Source organism: Myotis daubentonii, chromosome 1, assembly GCF_963259705.1.
Source record: "Myotis daubentonii chromosome 1, mMyoDau2.1, whole genome shotgun sequence".
NCBI classification, from domain to species: domain Eukaryota; kingdom Metazoa; phylum Chordata; class Mammalia; order Chiroptera; family Vespertilionidae; genus Myotis; species Myotis daubentonii.
In genome coordinates this window covers 44442581-44466232 of record NC_081840.1, presented here as the reverse complement: position 1 = coordinate 44466232, position 23652 = coordinate 44442581, and the positions used below count along the sequence as shown (strand labels likewise).

Sequence of the window (23652 nt, the reverse complement as noted above, 5' to 3'; positions counted from 1 at the left end):
GGAAACCTAGCAAAAGAGTAACTGGGTTCTGAGAATGTCAGTTTCTTCTGGGGAATATCCTGTATTTGGGTCACTGTTGTCACAAAGAGTTGTGAGTTCATTGATTCGTTTGGAAAACGTTTATTGAGCACCTGTTTTGGATTAAGCACTGAAGATACAAAGATGAACCAGACTGTCTGCTGTCTTGAGCATCAGTACCCTCCCTCCTCCCTTGGGCCCTTGTCTGGCTAACTTCCATTCATCCTCAGGACTCCAGTGTTGCCTCCTCCCAGATGCCTTCCCCATCCCTCTCGTGTTCTTGTCACACCCCGAACTTTGCCTTTCGTGGCACTTGTCCCACTAAAATGGGCAGTTCTGGTTTTTGTTTGATTTTGTTTTACCAATTAGTATAGCTATTTTTAAAAATTGTGGTAAAATATATATAACATAACATTTGCCATTTAAAAGTGTACAGTTCAGTGACATTGAGTGCATTCCTGTTATCAACCAGTCTCCAGAACTTATTTCATCTTCCCAGACTGAAACTCTACCCCCATTAATCACTAACTTCCCACTCTTCCTTTCCCCATCCCCTGGCAACCACCATTCTACTTCCTGTCTGTAAGTGGACTACTCAAAGAAATTCATATAAGCAGACTCATACAGCACTTTTGTGCCAGGCTTGTTTCACTCGGCATCATGTCTTCAAGCTTCATCCATGTTATAGCATGTACCAGAACTTCCTTTTTAAGGTTGAATGATACCCCATGGTACATACAGATATATAGCACCTTCTGGTTTTTCCATTTACCTGTCAAAGGACACTTAGGTTGCTTCCAGTTTTGGGCTATTGTGAGTAATGCTGCTCTGAACAGGGGTGTACTAATATCTTTTGAGACCCTGCTGTCAATTCTTCAGAGTCTCGACCCAGAAGTGGGATTGCTGGGTCTTTTGGTAGTTCTTGTTTTTATTTTTATTTTATTTCATTTTTTTTCTTTTTTTTTTTGAGGAAGGGGTGGTTCTGTTGGGTTTACCATGAGCAGGACTGCTTCAGACAAAGGACAGCAGTGAGATGTCTGGGCGGCGACGCCTGAGGGCATGCAATGGAGCAAAAGACTTGGCACATGGAAGAGTGCAGCAAAAATTTGCTGGGTGAAGGATGTTGAATAAGGGGGATGATTTGCAAACAAATAATTACACTAAGTTCAGGTGCTTTATTGGGAGTGTATAAAATGTGACGGTAGATAAAGGGAACACAAACTATGGAGGATATGATCAGGAAAAATGGGCAGTATGTTTTTGGTGTTTCCTCTGAAATAATAAATTGTAGATGTTTATTTATGAAGCCTCTTCTAAAATATTTCTTATTGCTTAACAAATAAATGCTGATTTGAAAAAATTCATGCATGACAGAAATGTGTAAAGCAGAAAGTAAAAGTCTTGGCCTCACCGGTCTGCAGGGATGATCACTGTTGACAGGTGGTGTAGACTCTTTTGTGCATAATCTAAGAGGTTTTAAAAGTGATTTTCAGTGTATCTGTGAACATGGGAAGATTACCGATTTAGTGGGTTCTAGGCATTTTGGGGTGGGGCAGCTTTTTCTGCACAGTGGGATCTGTTAAGGAAAGCTGCCATCCACAGAAGTGAAAATCAATCCCTTTGTTTATTAGGGAATTATAAGTTGTATTATTTGATGATTCAAATAATGTTTTTTATGTTGGCTCAGTTTTAGATAATAAGAAAAGAAAATCAGTGTTTCTTGTTTTCTAATGAAATGTTGAGGCCACGCAGATAATGGTGGTTAGCATTTATTTGGAGAGTTCTGCCTTTGCTTTCATGAAAAGACTAATTTCTTAAAAACCTATGGTGGCAACCTGGTGGTGGGAATGGAAGGGCACAAATTTTATTACACTAAATAATAATAAGTCATCGACCTTGGATAGTTTTTATGTTAATTTAATATCTGGTTTAATATCAATCTCTTTTTAACTAAACATTGTCTTCCTGAGAATAACTAAATATTCTGTAGTCCACATTACCCAGACTATTGAAAAGCACCTTCTCAGAAATTGACCCATATAAGACCTCATATTTGATTTGTGACTTGGACTAACGTTGGAAGGATCTCCTGATGGGAAACCTTAAAACTCTCTGTTAGTTCTCTGACAGGTGAAGCTGGCCTCACTCATGTAAATGACGTGGCTGCATAAATAAAATTTACAGATAAATCCCCATACTTAGTTTTCTAGGGCTGCCAGCAAGAAGTAAAAGGTACTAATGCCTAATGCCACTCAGAGAACAAAGTGAGGTACAAAAGTAAAGTGCAAAAGCCTGCTGGCCTCTGTGTCCCCCGTGAGCCTTTGAAGTGGGGGCTCTGTGGGGAGCGTCGTATAATTACATAATCAATGGCCAGAAGTCCCAGAAGGAGGAAGAGGTCTAGAGGGGCTGGATTGATCCACAGACTAATTAATGAGGCCCTGCCCAGGCACATTCTAGCAGACAAAAATTGAGAAAGAGCAGCCCAATGATACTGTGCACACTCAGGCCAATATTAAATAAATGGTTCTCAGGTTTTAAATGATCCGTCTTTTTCTCTAAACTGCCTCATCTTTTTTGATCCTTAGCAAGAGCTGGCAGTAGATGAGTACCTGCTACGTTAGATTTATTTTTCTCCTCTGTGTCACAGACAGTATAATAAATTGCGAAACCTCCTGAAGGATGCGCGTCATGATTGCGTTCTCTTTGCTAATGAATTCCAGCAATACTGCTATCTCCCTCGGGAAAGAGGAGAATCCATGGAAAAGTGGCAGACCAGGTATGGCACTGAATTGCTGTGAGTGTTCATATGATCTTCTGTAATTTCTTTATCGTTGGCTATTTGGGCATTAAGTGGTATGCTAAAATCAACAATTATTCTGGAACCATGGTTAATGTTGAACTGCTTACCATGTCAATATTTTAGATATGTCAGTTGAATACCTAATTGATCTATTTTAGAAGTTACAATTAGGGAGGTTATACCCAGAGTACGTTTGCCCCAGACCGTAATAGCTAGCAGGGTCATTCCAGTGATCCAAACATCACCACTTTAATGCTTGTGTGTGGGAAGACGGGGAGTCCTACTCTTAAGCTAAGATCTCAGTTTTTCTGGCATAGCTCTATTATCCCAGCTAGTCTTATTAAGCTGAAACTGGCAGGTTAATTCCAGTAGATCTGTTTCAGGAATAGCCGTGTCATAGTTTAGATCCACCTAAAAGCAGAGCCTGAAGCAAGGACTTGGTGTGAGTTGTTTACTTCTGAGGCAATGCCCATAAGCAGGACTGAGGAAGTAGGGAGAGTGAGACAGAGAAGGAGGGAACACAGGAAAGGATGTGTTAATGCTGTGGAGACCGAGGCTCCGTCCTGCTGGGATCCTCTGAGAAGCTGAGTAGCGTGTACCTAAGAAGTTACCTCGAAGGTCGGAGGCTAGGGCTTTGAGTTAGTGCCCCCTTTAGCTTTTTAGGATATGCTTTTTCATTTATTTTTAGAGAGAAGGGAAGGGGGAGAGAGAAACATCCATCCGTTGCCGCCCATATCCGCCCTGACCCGAATTGAACCTGCAACCGAGGTATGTGTCCTGATCCGGAACCAAACCCGGAACCTTTTGGTGTATGGGAGGACGCTCCAAGCAACTGAGCCACCCAGCCGGGGCTTGTTTTATCGTTTAAGCCTCACATAGCTTGTCATCCATGTGGTGCTGTGTCACTCAGCCCTCTAATTAAAAAGTGTTAGCAGATGGCAGAACCTCATAGGATTTAGGCCGTATGAAGAAATGAAAGAGATTGGAGTGGTGGCTGGATGTCATAGGGAAAAGAGATGTCAAGCACTTTTTGATTCATCTTTGTGTCCCCCAGAGTACCCAACCCGGGGTGTATTTATAATGGTGTTCAGGAAGTATTTGTTGAGTGGATAGTTCGCTGTATAAACCAAAGGATAGCAGATTGAAAGTAAGATATAAAATTCTGAGTAAGAGCTTGTGTTTGAAGGCTCACCTGCCCTTTGCTTTTCTAGGAGCATATACAATGCAGCCGTTTGGTACTATCACCACTGCCAGGACAGGATGCCCATCATTATGGTGACAGAAGATGAAGAGGCGGTTCCACAGTATGGAAGTGAAACAGAAGGAGTGTTTGTGATTTCTTTCAAGGTATTTCCAGCTGGTGTGTGTGTGTGTGTGTGTGTGTGTGTGTGTGTGTGTGTGTGTTCATTTCCTAAGTAGTTCCCAGAGCACTCTAGATCCCTTTGGCAATATAGGAAAGGGAAAATAAAGAATGAAGGAAGACTTGAAGAAATTCCATATCTTCATTACTCCCCAGCTAATTAATCTTGACTTTTGCAAATCTGGGCAAACTACCTGTGACTGTAAGGCCTATAGCATCGGAGACCTCAGTCCAACAAGCCCCTGTTGACAGAAACTTATGTAGCTTCAGCAATAACAATATTAGTGATGATGATGATGATGATTATAGGTTGAATCTTATAAAATTGCCACGGTTCTGTTGTTTTGACCTACAAAATGGCGATTTTACATAGTTCCACCAACTAGCAATAGCCGACATATCTATGCCACACACTGTTCTAAGTGTATTATTTCATTTAATTCTGGCAATAACCCAGTGAGGTATGTGTTATCATCCCTATTTTATTGGTGAGGAAGAAAACTAAAGCACAGAAAGGCTAAGCAACTTGCCCAAGGTCACATGGGTAGAAAGTGGTAGAACTGGGATTAGAACCCAGGCAGTCTTTATCCCAAAGCTCTTAACTATCATGCTTTACTGCCTCCCAAATAATTCCTCTGAATACACATAAAACACAGTTTTAAAGGCCAGTCTAGTTTCTTCACTCTTCCCCACTTATGAATATGCATGGGGGTTGAGAGACTAAAGGAAGGGGTGAGACATGATATTGTTTATGTGAGGGCTGTTGGATCAGTTTGGTGTACAGATCACAGGAAGGAGCAGCATTCTCGGTGACAGGTTCTTGGGCTGTCTTAGCAACACAGTTCTCCTATTTCGTAGGTACCTTTTGGGACAGTAGGATGAGTATTAATCTCTCCGTCGATTACTTGTCTCTTCTGTCTGCCCAGTTGGTCAATCAAGTTCCAATGGTTGATATCTTTTTTTGATTGAGAGACTAGAATGAGGCCCTCCATTACCCCTGTCAGTTTACAGAAAGTCTAGTTGGATTTCAAATTGTAGATTCTATAAGTGTTTCAAGGTGTGTGTATTGTTAAAGATTTGCCAATAGAATTCTCTTGGCCCCACTATAAAAAGTGTTCTGGCATGCCAGTGAATTCCAGGGCACTGGATATTAATGGCAGTGTCACTTATTTTTTCTGTTGCAATACATCATGTCTTGTTCCTGCAGAGGACAGTTGACTAAAATTACATTTTTCTGCTTTTTGTGAAAATTGCTTTTCTTTGTAGTTCAGTGGTATAGTACAGTTTTATTTTGTATAGCATCTCCTAAGCAAACTCCTCTGTGACCGAGGGCTTCATAGAAGTGAATGATAACAGGAGAAAGGAGATACTGTGAAGATCATGTGTGAAGGAAGCCCAGAATTTTCTGTGGGGACTTGAAGTTAGGTGGGGAAGAGCGAAGGCGATAAACGCTCTGGAATAGGTGGTTTATCATAGTAAAAGTTAATCTTGGTAACTTTTATGCCTTCTCTTTATAAATTCAAACCTTGGATAAAAGTACTGGAAATTTTTCTGCAAAATAAATTTATTGATTTACACAAAGTCCGTAATTTATATAGAATTTGCTGAATTGGAGACCTTTGGATGAATTTATTTTATTTTATTCATTTTATTTTGTTTAAAGCCTGTTGCTTTTTTTAAAATTGCTTCTAAAAAAAACAAAATAAATAAATAAATAAAATAAAATCACTTCTAATCATTTAATGTAGTTAGTTGCAATTTAGTTTAGATTTATGTATAGGGTGTGGTTTTTTTGCAATTTAGGAGTAAGACTTTTATTTTTAAACTAGAGGCCCATTGCACAAATATTCACGCAATAGGCCTTCCTTCCTTCCCCTGGCTGCCAGCACTGGTTTTCCTCCAGCACCCGGAACCCAGGCCTTTGGTCTGGCTGCAGCAGAGAAGCCAAGCCTCTTCAGTCTTCAGTCGTCTTCAGTCTTCGCTCCATCTCTGTGTATGCAAATTAACCCGCCATCTTTGTTGGGTTAATTTGCATGCTCATCCTGATTGGCTGGTGGGCATAGCAGAGTGATAACCAATTTACATAGTTCCCTTTTATTAGTGTAGATATATTTTAATTGATTTCAGAGAGGAAGGGAGAGGGAGAGAAAGACAGAAACATCAATGATGAGAAAGAATCACCAATGGGCTGCCTTCTGAATGCCCCCTACTGGGGATCGAGCCCGCAACCCAGGCACTCGGGCACCTGGGCACGTTCCCTGACCAGAAGTCAACCATGTCCTCCTGATTCTTAGGTTGACACTCAACCACTGAGCCAGATTGACCAGGCAGACTTTTTTATCAGCACTTTTTCCTTGATGTTTTAGCTATAAAACATTTATTTGCTTTGTCAATGAACATGTTAAGTTGTACTGTGGCTTATGCAACAGCTATCACTTAAGCAAGCCTTATTTTCAATTAGCACTAAAACAGACCACTGTATATTCACTTCTCACCGAGTTTTGTTTCATACTACTCACATTCTTGTTTTAAATGCCTTTTAATTTTAACAGTTCACTTTACAGTGCTGTTTACTGAAGTTATTTGTTAAATAAAAATGCATAAATTTAAACACACACGTACTTAAGCAGACAACTTTTACCAAGGCTCCTGTAACTTCTGGTGTCTTTCCTGACCACCCCCCCACACACACAATTTTCTGAATTATGTTTTCCACCTTACCCAGCTGCACCACAAGAGTAACTGCCACTAATCCTAAGTAAACATTTCCTATTCTCCTTAGGAAGAATCAAACCCAGCTTTTACCAAACCTTTGGTATCTGAGGCTCATACTCATGGTGTGCAACAGTTGCTTTTTTTGAGCAGAGACTAATTCTTGGTGCTAATAAATGATAAGTGACCACAGAATTGGGGTACCAATGTTAGCACCGAAAGAACTTCTGGGAGAACTAGGGTAAGAAAGGAAGTAGTTTGAACAGGACCCTGAAATTAGTGGGAGGAAAGCTAGAGTTAACAAGGATCATTTATTTTCTTTTTAAGCACAGAAAGAGAATGCTAGATCCTACCTTAGACTTAAAGTTGAATTAATGCCCAGCCGGTGTTGCTCAGTGGCTGAGCATTACCCTATAATCCAAGAGATTTGATTCCCAGCCAGGGCACATGCCCGGATTGCTGGATTGATCCCCAATGTGGGGCCTGCAAGAGGCAGCCAATCAATGATCCTCTCTCATCATTGATGTTTTTATCTTTCTCTCCCTCTCCCTTCTTCTCTGAAATCAATAAATATTTTTTTTAAAGTTGAATTAAAAATCCTATCTAAATCTGATTTTGTTTACTGAGAGTTGTCCATTTGAGGGAGTGTTCCCTGGACACACAAAGTAGAAGTAACCAGCTAACCTTACCCACCTCACCGTCCTCTTGTGCGTGATCGCCTTGGGGTTTTGTCCAGGGCCTTTCTGAAAGAACTACGCCAAGATGTTCAATGGTATTTGGTAATATCGGTGGGGACTCTGGCCACTTGCTTCAAAGTTATGTTCAGACCAGGTCATCACACTAATGGCAACTTCGAGTATCATTTACATGAGGAGTGTTACTGCATCTGTGGACAGCCTGAGGAGAAGGCTCAGTCTTCGGGGAGCTTAGGAAGTGGGGGAAAGCCTAACACCAAAGAATACCAGTACTTTGCTCACTTGACTTTCCCCGCTCTCTGCTCATTTGACATTGCCAGTGGATTGAGGGCAGGGAGACATTTTCTTATACACTTGACTTCTTGCCATGTTTATGTTCTTAAGTTTCTTATAAATTTCAAACATTGCAGGGTATTAAAAAAAGAAGATAGGAGCTTTTTCTGTCCATTCATTATAGGCCATTATCTGCAGCAATGACATGCCAGGCAGACTGTTGGTGTGTATTTGCCTGTCTGTGGAGAGAGAGAGAAGGAGATTTGAAAGTTCAGAGTAATCAGGGAGGTGGAAGGGTTCCATGGAGGAACAGCCCCCCTGGGGTTCATTGGCAAGGCTTCAGGGGTTAATGAGAGGGCAGGAAGTGAACTGGTAGCATGAGGTTTAGAAAGGTAATGCTCATTTGACACATCTTCAAAACTGCACGCTGGCCATTCCTGTTTGGGATTGTTTTATAATGCTACTATAATGAAGAGTTACTCTCTTCTGACCATGTTTCTCTTGTGCCTCCATTGAATGCAGAATTACCTGGACAATTTTTGGCCTGATTTAAAAGCCGCCCACGAGCTTTGTGACTCTATCCTTCAGTCTCGGCGGGAAAGAGAGAATGAGAGTCAGGAGAGCCACAGGAAGGAGTACCCTGAACACCTTCCCCTGGAAGTGTTAGAAGCTGGCATTAAGTCCGGACGCTATATCCAGGTGAGGTGGTAATGAAGAGTGCGCATCAGGACCGGCCAGTATGTGCTCTTCCTCTCTCCTGTCAGGGGTGTCTAATGTCAAAGGCTGTAAACAAGATGGGTGGGTATGAGCAAGCCCAGGCCAGCGATGTTTAAGGTGCTTTGGGAGTCATTCTTCCTGTAGACGTGGCTGTCTGGTTGGAACTGCTCTGTCGTGTTCTTAATTGGATTACACATTGAGCATCACACGAGTAACCTTGTAAATGCCTCCTATCACTGGGAAAGAGAATGTATTTTTGAATCAGGGTCTGGAGGTTTGGCAAAATTGTAAAATTTGTGAAATTTGGCTTCTTCACTCCTTTGTCATTTTTTCACCCCTTTCAAGGGCCCTTTATGACCCCCCCAGAACTTAGAACCCGTATGCTGTCAGGGTCTTGAGAATAAAGCAGATAAAATTATTCAGATTTTAAGTTTTGCATGTACTCGTGTGTGTGTGTGTGTTTCTATGCAGTTTTATCACATGGTTAGATTTGTGTGTCTACCTCCACAATCAAGATACAGAATTGTTCTGTCTTGGATTTTACATTTTTAACAAACTACTCAGATTACTTCTATGCAGGCAGAAATTTGAGAATACAACACTGAATTCCTTCCCTTAAGTGTGGGCATTTTATATTAATATACCTAGAAGGACTAATTCTTCCAACTTGGGAGTAAATTTCACAACATTCTTGGGAGAGTTCTTTGAGAAAGAAGGTTTTTATAGACCACTCATCGCTTAGGTAAGATAGATCCTGGCACTTTCAACACTTGGTATAACTAAGAATAGTTCAAAATGATGGTGTATTTTCTGGAGAAAAGAAACCTGAGGTGATGAATATTAGTCCAAAACAAAGGGATCACAGACCTTATAAGAGTATTATGGGGATATTTTTATATAGGTTTTTTAAATTTAAGTTTTTATCTTTTGGAGGTAAAGCAGGCAGGAAAAAAATTTTCCATTGATTTTTATTATGATTTCAGGGAATTCTGAACGTCAACAAACACAGAGCACAAATAGAAGCTTTTGTGCGACTTCAAGGAGCCAGCAGTAAAGATTCAGGTTCAGTATAAACCTTACATAAATCTCCATACTAGCTTTTCATTCTGATATTACCCAGTGAAGAAAGTAAAGTTGAAGTTGTCACATCGTATATGCCATGTCAGATATCCCCATGTATACTGGGCATGTGGGATCATGAGTTGATTTTTTTTCTTCTCTAACTTTTTGTTGATAATTTCTGAATTTATTGTCAGAAACTTTAAAAATTATAATAGCTAATATTTTATTGAGTGGTTACTATATACTAGGTACTTTTCTGAACACTTAACATAGGTATTATTGTTTTCCACCTTTTCTACATGAGAATACACAAGGCTACACGTGAGGAAACTAAATTCCAGGGAAGCACTGTAACTTGCCCAAGATCAACAGTTGCTGGGTGAGGGGCTAAGACTGCCACAGAGGCAGTCTGACCATGATTTTAAGACATTGCCCTGAATTGCCTCAATGTGCTATATTACCTCATTGGAATCACTAAAAAAGTATAAAATGAAGAAAATATGTAAATAAGTTGAATGATGGAGTCTACTTCGTACTTCTACAATGACAAGGTGCAGAAAACCCTGACAGTCCGGGAGCATGGCTGGGCTGAAGGAGAATGAGACGCAATGGCTTTCTCGGGGCTTTTGCTCGTCAGAATTCCCCCCCAACCTCCCCCCCCCATGTCAGTGCTGCAGTATCCATAGTTCATCAGCCTGCTGGCCTCGCCCTGGCTGCGTGGCCCCTGCAGGTGTGTGACAGAATCCCAGTGTAGGCTTACATGGTCTCATGTAGGGAACTGTTACCTATTTTTTTTTTTTTTTTTTTAATTAAATCTTTATTGTTCAGATTATTACATTTGTTCCTCTTTTTTCCCCCCCATAACTCCCCTCCTCCCAGTTCCCCCCCCACCCTCCGCCCTCACTCCCCACCCACTGTCCTCATCCATAGGTGCACGATTTTTGTCCAGTCTCTTCCCACATCTCCCACACCCCTTTCCCCCCCAAGAATAGTCAGTCCATTCCCTTTCTATGTCCCTGATTCTATTATAATCAACAGTTTATTCTGTTCATCAGATTATTTATTCACTTGATTCTTAGATTCACTTGTTGATAGATGCATATTTGTTGTTCATAATTTGTATCTTTACCTTTTTCTTCCTCTTCCTCTTCTTAAAGGATACCTTTCAGCATTTCATATAATCCTGGTTTGGTGGTGATGAACTCCTTTAGCTTTTCCTTATCTGTGAAGCTCTTTATCTGACCTTCAATTCTGAATGATAGCTTTGCTGGATAAAGTAATCTTGGTTGTAGGTTCTTGCTATTCATCACTTTGAATATTTCTTGCCACTCCCTTCTGGCCTGCAAAGTTTCTGTTGAGAAATCAGCTGACAGTCGTATGGGTATTCCCTTGTAGGTAACTGAGTTTCTTTCTCTTGCTGTTTTTAAGATTCTCTCTTTATCTTTTGCTCTTGGCATTTTAATTATGATGTGTCTTGGTGTGGTCCTCTTTGGATTCCTTTTGTTTGGGGTTCTCCGCGCTTCTTGGACCTGTAAGTCCATTTCTTTCACCAGGTGGGGGAAGTTTTCTGTCATTATTTCTTCAAATAGGTTTTCAATATCTTGCTCTCTCTCATCTTCTGGCACCCCTATAATTCTGATGTTGGTACGCTTGAAGCTGTCCCAGAGGCTCCTTACACTATCCTCGCATTTTTGGATTCTTTTTTCATTTTGCTTTTCCGGTTGGATGTTTTTTGCTTCCTCGCATTTCAAATCATTGACTTGATTCTTGCGCTCCTCTGGTCTGCTGTCAGGCGTCTGTATAATATTCGTTATTTCAGTCCGTGTATGCTTAATTTCTAGTTGGTTCCCCAATATAAGATCGAGGGTCTTATTAGTTTTCGTGTAGAGCTCATTAAGTTTATCGGCAGCTTCTAAACAGTTCTTGAGAGACCTTAAAAGTGTGGTTCTGAACTCTATTTCTTCCATTGACAATTTTGTCCTGTTTCTTTGTCTCCGCATTTTGTTATGCTTCCTTGGTGCACCCCCTAGTGGTCTTTGTTTGCAGTCTTATAGATAAATCTTGATTGCTGTAGCTAATTCCAGGGAGGGTTTGACCTCCAGGCCAAGTGGCTATGAGATTCAGCTGTGTCAGCGGTGAGAGAACTTCTGTCCTCTAGGGAGGTGCTAATCTAGCCTTTGCCTGAGGCTATCCGGCAAATGCCTCTGTGCAGGGCTTGGGCAGGGCGGGTCGAACAGGATCAACAGGGTGGGCCGGAGAGAGCAGTTATGGCGGCTCTCAGTCCTGTCCCAAGGGGCTCTGCCTCTCTGAGTCCCAGCACCCGCTGCAAAGCTCGGAGAGAAAGCTGCACTCGCTCTGACCGAAGCCAGACAGTCCTGCTTCTTCCGCCTGAGTCTGGGTCCCTAAAGACTCGCCCGGATCTGGAGCTCAGAGTCTGCGACTCCCTCCCGATTGAAAACAACAACCGCGCCCTCCGCCGCCAGCCCGATCCGCGCACTCCGCACCTCAGAATTTGACTTCAGCACTGCGCCTCCTCTGAGTGTCCGTATGCGTTTCTCTTTCCTCCTAGTTGTAGGACTTCCACTCAGCCAGCGCCCCTGTGGTTCTGGGTGATGTCCCTTCCGTTTTTTGGTTTCACTTTTGAAGTAGTTGTTCAAAGCAGCAAACTCCGGCGTTAACCTATGCCGCCATCTTGGTTCTCTCCTGTTACCTATTTTAAAGGATGATTGAAGGTGATCCTTTATGAAAGCACATTATAGAGTATGACATGGTGGCCGTGTTTCCTCATTCCTAGCCTGTGGAACAAAATAAAGAAGTTTGACCTATTTTTTTAAAGAAGGAGGCTTTTCTTTGTAGGAAAGCTGATTAGACCTCAGATATATTATGTTCGAAGCGCCTCCCTGGTGTGGCACCCCCCTTGACTTTATGGGGTTTCTCTGTGCTGTCCCAAACACAGGTTTAGTTAGCGACATCCTCATCCACGGCATGAAGGCTCGAAACCGCTCGATTCATGGAGACATGGTGGTTGTGGAACTGCTTCCTAAAAGCGAATGGAAAGGAAGAACCGTTGCCTTGTGTGAGAACGACAGTGATGACAAGGCCACAGGGGAGTCCCCCAGTGAGCCCATGCCCACAGGTGAGCCAGCTGGAAAGTCCCACAGTTACCCGTTTTTCTTGTGAAATGTTTATTTTGCCTCTCCTCAACAATCCAGAAATTTTGCAATTATTAATACACGATATCGGCTCTTTTCCTACATTATCAGCTTCCCCTCTCTGCAGGTTTATTTTATTCTCATCAGCATCCAAATATGCTGCAGTATCTCCCATCTTAAAACAAAAACAAACCCCCCTGAGCCCCACATCCCCTGCTGCTACCACCCTTTTCTCTGCTTCAGTTTGTGGCGAGACTCAGTGAAACAGTTAACTTGCATTCTCTCTGTGTCTTCTCTGCCCATTTTCTCCCAGAGACACTACATTCAGGTGCGTCCCCCACCCCCCACCCTAAAAAGAAAACCTTGACCTCTTGTCAAAGTCACCAGCGACCTCATTGCCAGCAGTCCTTGGCATATGTAGCCTGTTGGTAGCAGTTGGCCTCTGGACCACATCCTCGTCTTTGGCTTTGGGTTCTTCCCTCCCCTGCAGGTTGCTCCCCCTCAGGTCCTTTGCTGGTTCCTCTCAGCCTATTGTCTGTCCTCTTGCATGCACCTGGCTCCTCTCTGGATCTCTTTCTCCTGCGCACTCTCCGTAGGAGCGCTCATTCAGTCTGGCTTTCTATCTCCAGCCCAGACACCTTTAGCCTCCAGTCTTGTCTACTCGGTTGATCATTTGGCATCTTCCCCTGGATGTCTAATGGGCATCTCAAACTTAACATGCCTAATAACAAATTCCTTATTTCCACCCCCAAACCTGCTCTTCCCTGAGTCTTCCCCATCTCCATAAATAGCATGTTCACTTTAAATTGGTCAACCCAAAGACCCTGGGGTCATCCTTGAATTTTCTTTCACACGTCAGCAAGTCCTAGCATCTCCAACTGAATTCAGCCACTTCGTACTCCACCACTTCTGTCCTAATTGGGTCCACTAGAACTCCTTGGTGAGATTTCCCCAGCAGCCTCCTCGCTGGTCTCCTGCTCCCACCCTTGCTCCCAGATAGTCTTTTCTCCACACAGAAGTCACTGTGGTCCTTTTAAAAATCTAGGTCTTGCCACATCTCCACTCAAGATTTTCCAATGGCTACTTCCTGTTTCTCTCAATAAAATCCAAAGTCCCTACTCTGGCCTACAAGGTCCTGCCAGTGTGGGCTGCCTGCCATCATTGTCCTCTTCACCATTCTGCTCCTGCCACATTCACCAACTTGTCCTTTCCACCACCGGAAACAAGCTGTCCCCAAACATCCTCACACCTCCTTTTCTCACTTCAAGTCTCTGCTCACATGTCACTTTATTTAAAATAACTGCTACTTCTGACCCTTTATTACTCTGGGTCACCTTACCCTACTTATATCTTTCTTAGCAATCATTACTATCTCGCATATATTTATTGTGTTCACTGTTTCCCAGCCCTACAGACACCCAGACTACAATGTACACTCCAGGAAATCAAGGACTTTGTTTTGATACTGCTATATTCCCTGTACCTAGCACAGGATGATTGCTGATAGAGGCTCAATAAATGTTTATGAAAAGAAAAGATAGCACTTTTTAAAAAATATATTTTTATTTCAGAGGAGAAGGGAGAGAGAGATAGAAACATCAATGATGAGAGCGAATCATTGATTGGCTGCCTCCTGCACACCCCACACTGGGGATTGAGCCCGTAATCGGGCATGTGCTCTTACTGGGACTCAAACTGTAACCTCCTGGTTCGTAAGTCAACGCTCAACCACTGAGCCACTCTGGCCAGGCAAAAGCAACATTTTTAAATACTAAAACTTGTTTTTTCAGTCAGTGATGTTTAAAAGTGTTGTATATCAGACTTAAATGATTTGTATCCTTTTCTGTATATCATGTTGAGCCAAACAATCTTGGCCGGTGGGAAAATTCAAGAAAAATAGTAAAAATGCCCAGTAGAGGGAGTGGGTTTTTAAAAAACCCAGTCAATGAAAATCATTGACTTTTCCCAACATACCTAAACCTGAGGTCACTAAGGTAAGAACAAAAGAGAAAGTGGGACTAAGGGATTCTAAATGTCACATCAGGCCCCTCAGAAGAAAGAGCATACTGCCAATGTTATTAAAAAAATTTTTTTAGCCCTAGCCGGTTTGGCTCAGTGGATAAAGCATCTGCCTGCAGATTGAAGGGTCCCAGGTTCGATTCTGGTCAAGGGTTTGCCTGGGTTTTGGGCTCCATCCCCAGTGTGGGATGTGCAGGAGGCAGCTGATCAATGATTCTCACTCATCACTAATGTTTCTCTCTCTCTCCCTTTCCCTCTCCCTCTCAGAAATCAATAAATATATATTTTTAATTTTTTAAAAATCTATATTAACAATAAAATGCTAGGAAGGGAAATTTTAAGCATCTCTTGATGTGTGTGGATGTGCTTGAAAAAAATGGGATATTGTATTTCCTGCTTTCTTCCTTACTTACTGCTAAACTTGTCTGAGTCCAAATAGGTGACATCTCACCACTTAAGGTTTTGTTTTGTTTTGTTTCCCCAAAGGCAGAGTGGTGGGCATCCTTCAGAAGAACTGGCGGGATTATGTGGTGACATTTCCATCCAAAGAAGAGGTCCAATCTCAGGGGAAAAATGCTCAGAAAATCCTAGTTACACCTTGGGATTACAGAATTCCCAAAATCCGAATTAGCACTCAGCAGGCAGAAGCCCTCCAGGTAGCTGACGTTGTACCTCTACTGTTTTCCTCCTGTTTCTGCCAGCTCTTGAGCAGTTCCAGAAAACATTATTAATTCCTTTGCATAACAAGGCATACATTGCCCTAGTTGGTTTGGCTCAGCAGATAGAGCGTCGGCCTGTGAACTGAAAGGTCCCAGGTTCGATTCCGGTCAAGGGCACATGCCCGGGTTGTGGACTCGATCCCCAGTGGGGCACTTGTAGGAGGCAGCCAATCCATGATTCTCTCTCATCATGGATGTTTCTATCTCTCTCCCCCTCTGCCTTCCTCTCTGAAATCAATAAAAATATATTTTTTAAAAAAGAAGAAGAAGAGGGCATAAATTATTGATAGCATCTGGCATTTGAGATCCCATTTTTTAAAAATTCTAAATATATAGAACCATCTATTAAATAGTCCTTGGTTAATGAATGAAGGCCAGAGAGAAACCGTCCTAGAAAGAGCTGTGTAAGACAACCAGAGAGAACATACATTACCCAGCTGTCCAACACAGAAACTTTGTATAGATACACTGTGCCAACACTAACAAGCTTTCTTCTAGCAAGCGATACAGAAATACGATCACTGCCCTGTAGAGATGATATAGTGATACTTCACAGAATCGATTATCCATAAAGGAATATAGCACCAGAGAGAAGGCATAAACAAGAAAGTTAGAAATTAAACTTTTACTGTGGTGAAGAGTATAAGCATCACCCAATTTGATTAGCCTGATGTTTTGCTGTTTCTAAATGAGACAGTAACCTGGTCATTGTGTACCTTTACGTCTGGAAGCCTTATACAGCTTCCTGAGGCCGGTTGGAAATATTGCTTTCCTTATCCATGGTTTGCTAGAATTGGGGAGCATTGGTGTCAAGCACACTGATACCTTCTTCCCCACCAGAAGATGACTTAAGAAATAAGAAAGTAACTCCCACACACAAAAAATTAAGATTTTTGTTTTGGAATTTAATTTGGACTATGCATAAATGAATTATTTCCTTGTGTTGCAAATGTTAACTAAAATGTATTAGTAGGCTTTTTTTAAAAAATAAACTTTCTTTAATAAACTAAAAATTTCCAGCCCATTTATTTGATGTAGAGAGGTGATGCCTTCCTCCCAGGCACTGTGCTAGGCATTTATATGCCATGCGGAAATTTGGTAAAACAGGAAGACCTATTTTAAAAAATACACACCCGTTATTTGCAAATTGGCTACTTTTGGAGCTCGATGCGGTTTATGTCTTGTTTGTTTGGTGCTGCTAATTGATCCACTTAACTCCTGGCGCTGGGCTCATGGGTGGTTATTGTTTTTTCTCTCCTTTTGTACAGGACTTCAGGGTGGTTGTGCGCATTGATTCCTGGGAGTCAACATCCGTGTACCCAAATGGACATTTTGTGCGTGTTTTAGGAAGAATCGGAGATCTGGAAGGAGAAATTGCAACCATCCTGGTGGAAAACAACATTTCGGTTGCCCCTTTCTCAGAAGCTCAGGTCAGATTTCTCTGAGAACTTTGGTCGGGTGAAAGACATTTTGTGCATTTTCTTTTTGCCTTCGTTGTTGTTTGTTTCATCATTAAGAGAGAGAAAAAATCTTTGCACTGTCACAACCCACTGTCTAAAGCCACACACAATGAAAAATTCTCACTCTTCTTTATTCTGTGTTTGAACCAGACTGAAATCAGCTTCAAGTGCAGTTAGTTTCCTATAGCTTCACAGCTTTTTACATTTTCCAACTGTGCTTAAAAATGGCATGTCAGTATCTTATAGTCAGTATGCATCCATCCCCAGCAACTACACGGGTACCTAGTTACAGACCCACTGGGCTCTGCTCCCTGTCATAATCATTCACAGAGGCCTGCAGAAGGCTGCGGGAAGCAGCTCGTTGGGCTCCGTACATCTCTGATCCTGGGTAAAAAATATCCTGCTTATTATGAAACAGCTTTTGTAACCTTTACAGAAGACAAAACTTTCATGAACATAAAGCATCAGCTATTTTCATCACTTTGCAATCTTTTAAAATCCTCATAAATCTTGTTTATTATTCTTGCATAGCTATATTCCTAGTGTGCACATACTATTTTCTGTTCTGCTTCTTTCAGTTAAAATTATTTTTATATATTGATGTAGCCTACTTATTTTAATTTTTTTAATTTATCTTTATTGTTGAAAGTATTACAGATGTCCCCTTTGTTTTTTGTTCTTGTTTTTCCAATTGACTCCCTCCTCCCCGCACACACCCGAGCCTACTTATTTTTAATAGTTATGGCAAATTATTGTATACTAGAGGCCCAGTGCACGAAATTCGTGCGTGGGTAGGTCCCTAGTGGCTGCCGGCTGGGGCCTGCCTTTGTTTCACGCCGCCCCCTGGTGGTCAGCACACGTCATAGCGAGCAATCAAACTCCAGGTTGGTCGAACTCCCGAGGGGACACTTTGCATATTAGGCTTTTATATATATAGATGGATGTACTCTAGTTTGCTTAAGTGTTCCTCAGTTATTGGGCATTTGAGCTGTTTAATTTTTCAGTATTATAAAAAATACTATTTCAAATATGTACTTTTATAAACATTGTGTGTTTTTTCTTTTTAATCATTTTCTTTGGAATGTAATCCTTCAAGTGAGATTACCAAATCAAAGGACATAAAAATTTTAAATAGCTTTTGTTATGTATTGGCAGATTGTTCTTCAGAAAAATTGGACCAGTTTGCATTGCCATCAAGAGCATTGGGTGTTATTTTCAGTGGAATTTTGACAGATCAGTAGCTATATTAGTAAAATATTTCAGAATATTTTACATTGTTAAATTTTTATGTTTAACATTAGTTTTTAGAAATATTTGTTGACTTGTTTCAGCTCATAGTGAAAATGTTAGAATAAAATAAAGCATGGATTAGACTTACAGGACTAGAATTCTCTTCCCTTTTAGCCTACTTAACTACAAATTGATGGTTTAAGTGGGTAATAATGGAGACAGAATACCCTAGATTGGTCCTGCTTAAATGATCTTTGAGGAATACCTTTTTTTAAAAAAATAAGCTTTTAATATTTGGGACATGTTGATTTTTTTTCAAGGTTTGACTTGAATTAAAAGCTCAACTACTTTTAAATAAATGGATCGTTTGAAAGTGGGGTAGAGGCTGTACCCTTTATATAAGCCACCCATTCATTTCTGCTCGAGCCCCATAACTAAAGAGGCTGGTAAAAGTTGTGGAACATTACTGTCAGACTGGGAGGGTCCCCACGGGAAGGGGACTGTGTTTTTTCTATTGACTCCTGACTTTTCAGAGCCTAGCACATTTCCTGACACATATGAGGCACCTAATAAATCACTATTGATCAAAAGAAGCAAGCACAGGTCAATTGCAGAGGGTAGTAGGTAATGAATGGGATTTCTATGAGGTCACATTGAGATTGTCAGAGTAGATTTTTAAAGGAAATGTGTGCTGGGGAATTAATCAATATTTGGACTCTCATTGTACAGATGTGTAAGATGCCAGTAAACACACCAGAAAATCCCTGGAAGGTGAGTCCTGAAGAGGAACGAGAACGTAGAGACTTGAGGAAAACCCATCTTGTATTCAGCATTGACCCCAAAGGTTGTGAAGATGTGGACGACACACTCTCAGTCAGAACCTTAAACAATGGCAACCTGGAGCTCGGGGTCCACATTGCAGATGTCACACACTTTGTGGCTCCAAATTCTTATGTTGACATTGAAGCCAAGACAAGGTAATGCTGTTTGAAATCAGCAGTGTGATTACGTGTATGTCACTGTAACATATTTTGTAACTATGCTAGTTTCAGATTTTCAAAACATAGATTTCACAGTTTATTACAATTCTGAAGATCGCTTCCAGAAGAAAACGTTGAGGTACACTTCCCCTTTTCCCTTTAGAAAAATAGTACCTTGATCAATGTACCTTGCTTTTTGTAACAGAACCTTTTCACACATTATTTCTTTCTAAATTGAAATGGGTTAAATTTTTCATGTAGCAATATACTATTTTATATAAATACTGGATCATTACACTCTAATTTTTTTTTATACAACTAAGAGTCATGTCGTTTTCTCTTTCTTTTTTTTATATCAGTGGAAGCATACTCAGCCCGAAGCAGCATCGCTTAGAAAAGTGGGAACATGGGAATTGCTTTATTACCCAGTCGGCTGCACTTTATGGAAAAACAACAGCCTTGGGGAATTTGTACTGAGATTTTGGCCGTTTACCTCACAGCAACCCATGCAGTCAGCAGTTCTACTTCTTGCTGCTGAAGGTCATGTACCGTATGTGTGTCGTTCACAGGGCCACCACTTACTATTTAGCAGACCGACGCTATGATATGCTGCCCTCCATCCTCAGCTCGGATTTGTGTTCCCTTCTGGGAGGCGTTGATAGGTGAATTCATTATTTTTACCTGTGTGACACCTGGTGCTCTTGCTTCTGGCCTCTTTCTCCTCTTATTTCTAACACGCTCTATCACCCCACACCCCACCCCTGCTTCTCCCTGTATCCTCTACACCACTCTGTACCACTTATTTTCAGAAAGCTTTATTTCTCCAGCCTTCTCTTCCCTTCCTTCTCTCCCTGTGAGGCCGTTTTTCCCTCTGTTTTTTGGCTTTTTAATGTTGGCTAAAGTCTGGGAACATTTGTGCATTTGTAGTCCCTGGTTAAAGCTGTTTTGCATGAGGAGCATGAACTTAGGAAGGTGTGTTATTTTTTTGTAGTTAAAGTTTCTTTTATTGAATAGGTAATAAAACCATGTAGTCCAAAATTTATACTTCTAAAACATATTTAGTGAAAGAATCCCTCCTATCACTTTCCCTTAGAAAAGCCCAAGCGACCGTTGGACCATCCAACTGGTAGCTATGACACCACTGACCACCAGGGGGCAGACACTCAACGCAGGCAAGGCCAAGCTACAGTGACTTGGCAGCTGTGGTTCTCAGGTGACGCACCCGGAACCAGATAGGAGGGAGCCCGATTCCGGGGTGCGTCACCTGAGAACGCCCTCTCGCAATCTGGGACCCCTCGGGGGATGTCAGAGAGCCAGTTTCAGCCCAATCCCTGCAGGCCAGGCCGAGGGACCCCACCAGTGCACACCCCCAACTAGGGATTGAGCCCACAACCCAGGCATGTGCTCTTGACTGGAATCGAACCTAGGACCCTTAATCCACTGAGCCAAACCAGCTAGGGCGACAAGTGGTCTTTCTTTTTCACACAAATGGTGATTGGTGTTATATATAGGGTGGGGCAAAAGTAGGTTTACAGTTGTTTGTGTGGAAAACAATACCATAATTAATAAGCAAACCTGTACTGAATTACTTGGAGCATAAGTCATTTCATATTTTTAAAAGCACACTATATCTGGAGGATAAATTCCTAAAGTGGAATTTCTGTGTCAAAGGGTATATGTAACCCGGCCGGCATGGCCCAGTGGTTGAGCGTCAACCTATGAACCAGGAGGTCACAGTTTGATTCCTGGTCAGGGCATATGCCTGGGTTGTGGGCTTGATCCCCCAGTGTGGGGTGTGCAGAAGGCAGCCGATCAGTCATTCTCTCTCATCACTGATGTTTCTTTCTCTCTCTCCCTCTCCCTTCCCCTCTGAAATCAATTACATTTTCACCATCAATAGATGAGAATGCTTGTTTCCCCACAGCCTTGCCAACACAGTATGTTGTAATTTTTTTAACTTTGCCAATTTGATAGATGAAAATTGTATTTTAGAGTGGTTTTAGTTTGCATTTTAATTCAACTACTACAAGTAAAGTTAAACATTTTTATGTTTAATAGTCATTTACATATCCCTTTCTGTGAATTAATTACATGTTTCTTTGCCCTTTTTTTGAGTTTTTTATCTATTTAGTAATTGATTTATAAGAGCTTTTTGTATCTTGAGGGGAAAATAGCCCTTCGTGGAGTTTTTTTTGTTTTGTTTTTTTGGGGGGGGTTTTGGTGAGGATATTTTTTTCCTTTGCTTTTTAGAGAGAGCGGAAGGGAGGAAAACGGGGGTGTGGGGGAGAGAAACATTGATGTGAAACACATCTATTGGTTGTCTCCAGCACATGCCCTCGACTAAGACTGGGAATTGAACCTGCAACCCAGGTATGTGCCCTTGACCAGAAATCGAACCCCAAATCCTTCGATGTGCCATCCAGCACTCTAACCACTTATCGACACCGGCTAGGGCTAGCCCTTTGTTTCTTATGAGTTGCAAATGTTGCATATTTTTAAGTAGAGTGATTTGGTAGCTGAGTGGTTCTTTAGTAAATGAACTTTTTGCTAATTTACCTACCATCAAGGCTGATGTCATAGTTCAGTGTCATTCTCTAGGATTTGAAAGGCTTAGCTCTTCTTTACTAGAGAGCCAGCAGACCTGACTCCCTCTGTCAGTGCTGTGCTATTCTAATTAAAATGGAAAGCTGTAAGGGAGGAGTTCTAACATTACAGGTGAACTCATTTCAGATTTGCTCAGAGCTCAACAAAATCTAGTCTAACGTTGATTTAGTGATGGAGTGTTTAGGTTGCGACATCAGACCAAAAACTTATAGCAATGCCATTGATTTCAAGTTACACTTAGAGTTGAGTTCTGCTTGCTTCAAACATGGAAGAATTAAATAATCATCTCAGTGTTACTGGTTTGTAGGTATGCTGTAAGCATCATGTGGGAATTGGATAAGACCTCCTATGAAATTAAGAAAGTGTGGTATGGCAGAACCATTATTCGCTCATCATACAAACTGTTTTATGAAGCAGCCCAGGAACTACTGGACGGAAACTTTAACATCATCGATGATATTCCAGAATTCAGAGACTTGGATGAGAGGAGCAGACAAGCCAAGCTAGAGGAGTTAGTGTGGGCAATTGGAAAGCTGACCGACATCGCACGCCATGTCCGAGCTAAACGAGACCTCTGTGGTGCCCTGGAACTGGAAGGGGTAGAAGTTCGAGTGCAGCTGGATGAGAAGAAGAACATTCGTGACCTCATCCCCAAGCAGCCCCTAGAAGTCCATGAGACGGTGGCTGAATGCATGATCCTAGCCAACCACTGGGTAGCCAAGAAGATCTGGGAGAGCTTTCCTCATCAGGCCTTGTTGCGCCAACACCCTCCTCCACACCAGGAGTTTTTCTCAGAGTTAAGAGAATGTGCTAAAGCAAAAGGCTTCTTCATAGATACACGGTAATTCCTCTTTTGAGGGGGCAGAGGAATGGGAGGGAATGTTGTACACTTATTTATCTTACAGTAGATCTTAAAATGTGATAGCCAGATCGTTGACCAAAAATAGAAAACTTCTTGGCTTTTTCTTCACATACTAAAATGTAGGTATAGAGCCTCAAAATTAAAACAAGTCTATTGAGGCATAATTTAGACCCACTACAATTTGTAATACTGAAGTAAAGAACCTTGATTCAGTTTTTTCTAGTCCTCAGTCAAATCCCAAAAAATTATTCAATTTATTTCACTACTTTAAAAATCAGCATATCATAGGCACCACACTGATGGCAAATTAGTCCAGGCCTCCATGGACGGAGACTTTTTACTCCCTACCTCCAGGATAAAATCTTTCCCTGTTAAAAATGATGTATAAGAGGATTTTTCAGTATTTTATTTTGAAGTAACAGGTGCTAATTTTATTCATTAATCACAATGGATTTTTTTGCCGCTATCTTAGTTGATGGTATCTTTTGTTCACTGTATTCCTTTGCTTTCCTATTCCTCATTCTCCATCATTCCTTTCCCTCTTTTCTGTTAGTGGGCTACATATAGAACTGAGTTGTATGCTCTAGTATTAAATTTTTAGTATAATCCTATATTTCCTGGGATTTTTTTAATTTTAAAAAAATACTATTTTTTACTGATTTTACAGAGAGGAACATCGATTGGCTGCCTCCTGCACAAACCCTACTGGGGATCAAGCCCACAATTAGGGCCTGTGCCCTGACTAGGAATCAAACTATAACTTCCTGGTTCATCGGTCGACACTCAACCACTGAGCCACACCAGCTAGGCTATTTCCTGGATTTTTAAAAATTGAGAGTAAATAAATAGAATGAACCCTAACCTGTTTGGCTCAGTGGATAGAGCGTTGGCCTGCGGTCTGAAGGGTCCCAGGTTCGATTCCGGTCAAGGGCATGTACCTTGGTTGTGGGCACATCCCTGGTGGGGTGTGCAGAAGGCAGCTGATCAAT

The 23652-nt window shown here is 41.5% G+C and overlaps 1 protein-coding gene across 4 annotated transcripts in view; it reads left to right on the top strand.

The window, feature by feature from the left end:
* DIS3L (DIS3 like exosome 3'-5' exoribonuclease) overlaps positions 1–23652 on the top strand; it is a 35568-nt gene that overhangs the window by 8019 nt on the left and 3897 nt on the right. For 2 of the 4 annotated variants that reach the window (XM_059697597.1, XM_059697603.1), the window contains exons 3-12: positions 2666–2794; positions 4030–4165; positions 8381–8557; positions 9559–9637; positions 12594–12773; positions 15295–15464; positions 16796–16957; positions 18947–19194; positions 19767–19859; positions 22109–22642. In XM_059697597.1, the coding sequence (XP_059553580.1) occupies positions 2666–2794; positions 4030–4165; positions 8381–8557; positions 9559–9637; positions 12594–12773; positions 15295–15464; positions 16796–16957; positions 18947–19194; positions 19767–19859; positions 22109–22642 (1908 nt within the window). Of the gene's footprint in view, positions 1–2665; positions 2795–4029; positions 4166–8380; positions 8558–9552; positions 9638–12593; positions 12774–15294; positions 15465–16795; positions 16958–18946; positions 19195–19766; positions 19860–22108; positions 22643–23652 lie in introns of those variants that run through there. The other 2 variants (XM_059697611.1, XM_059697618.1) reach the window with 2 other exon arrangements.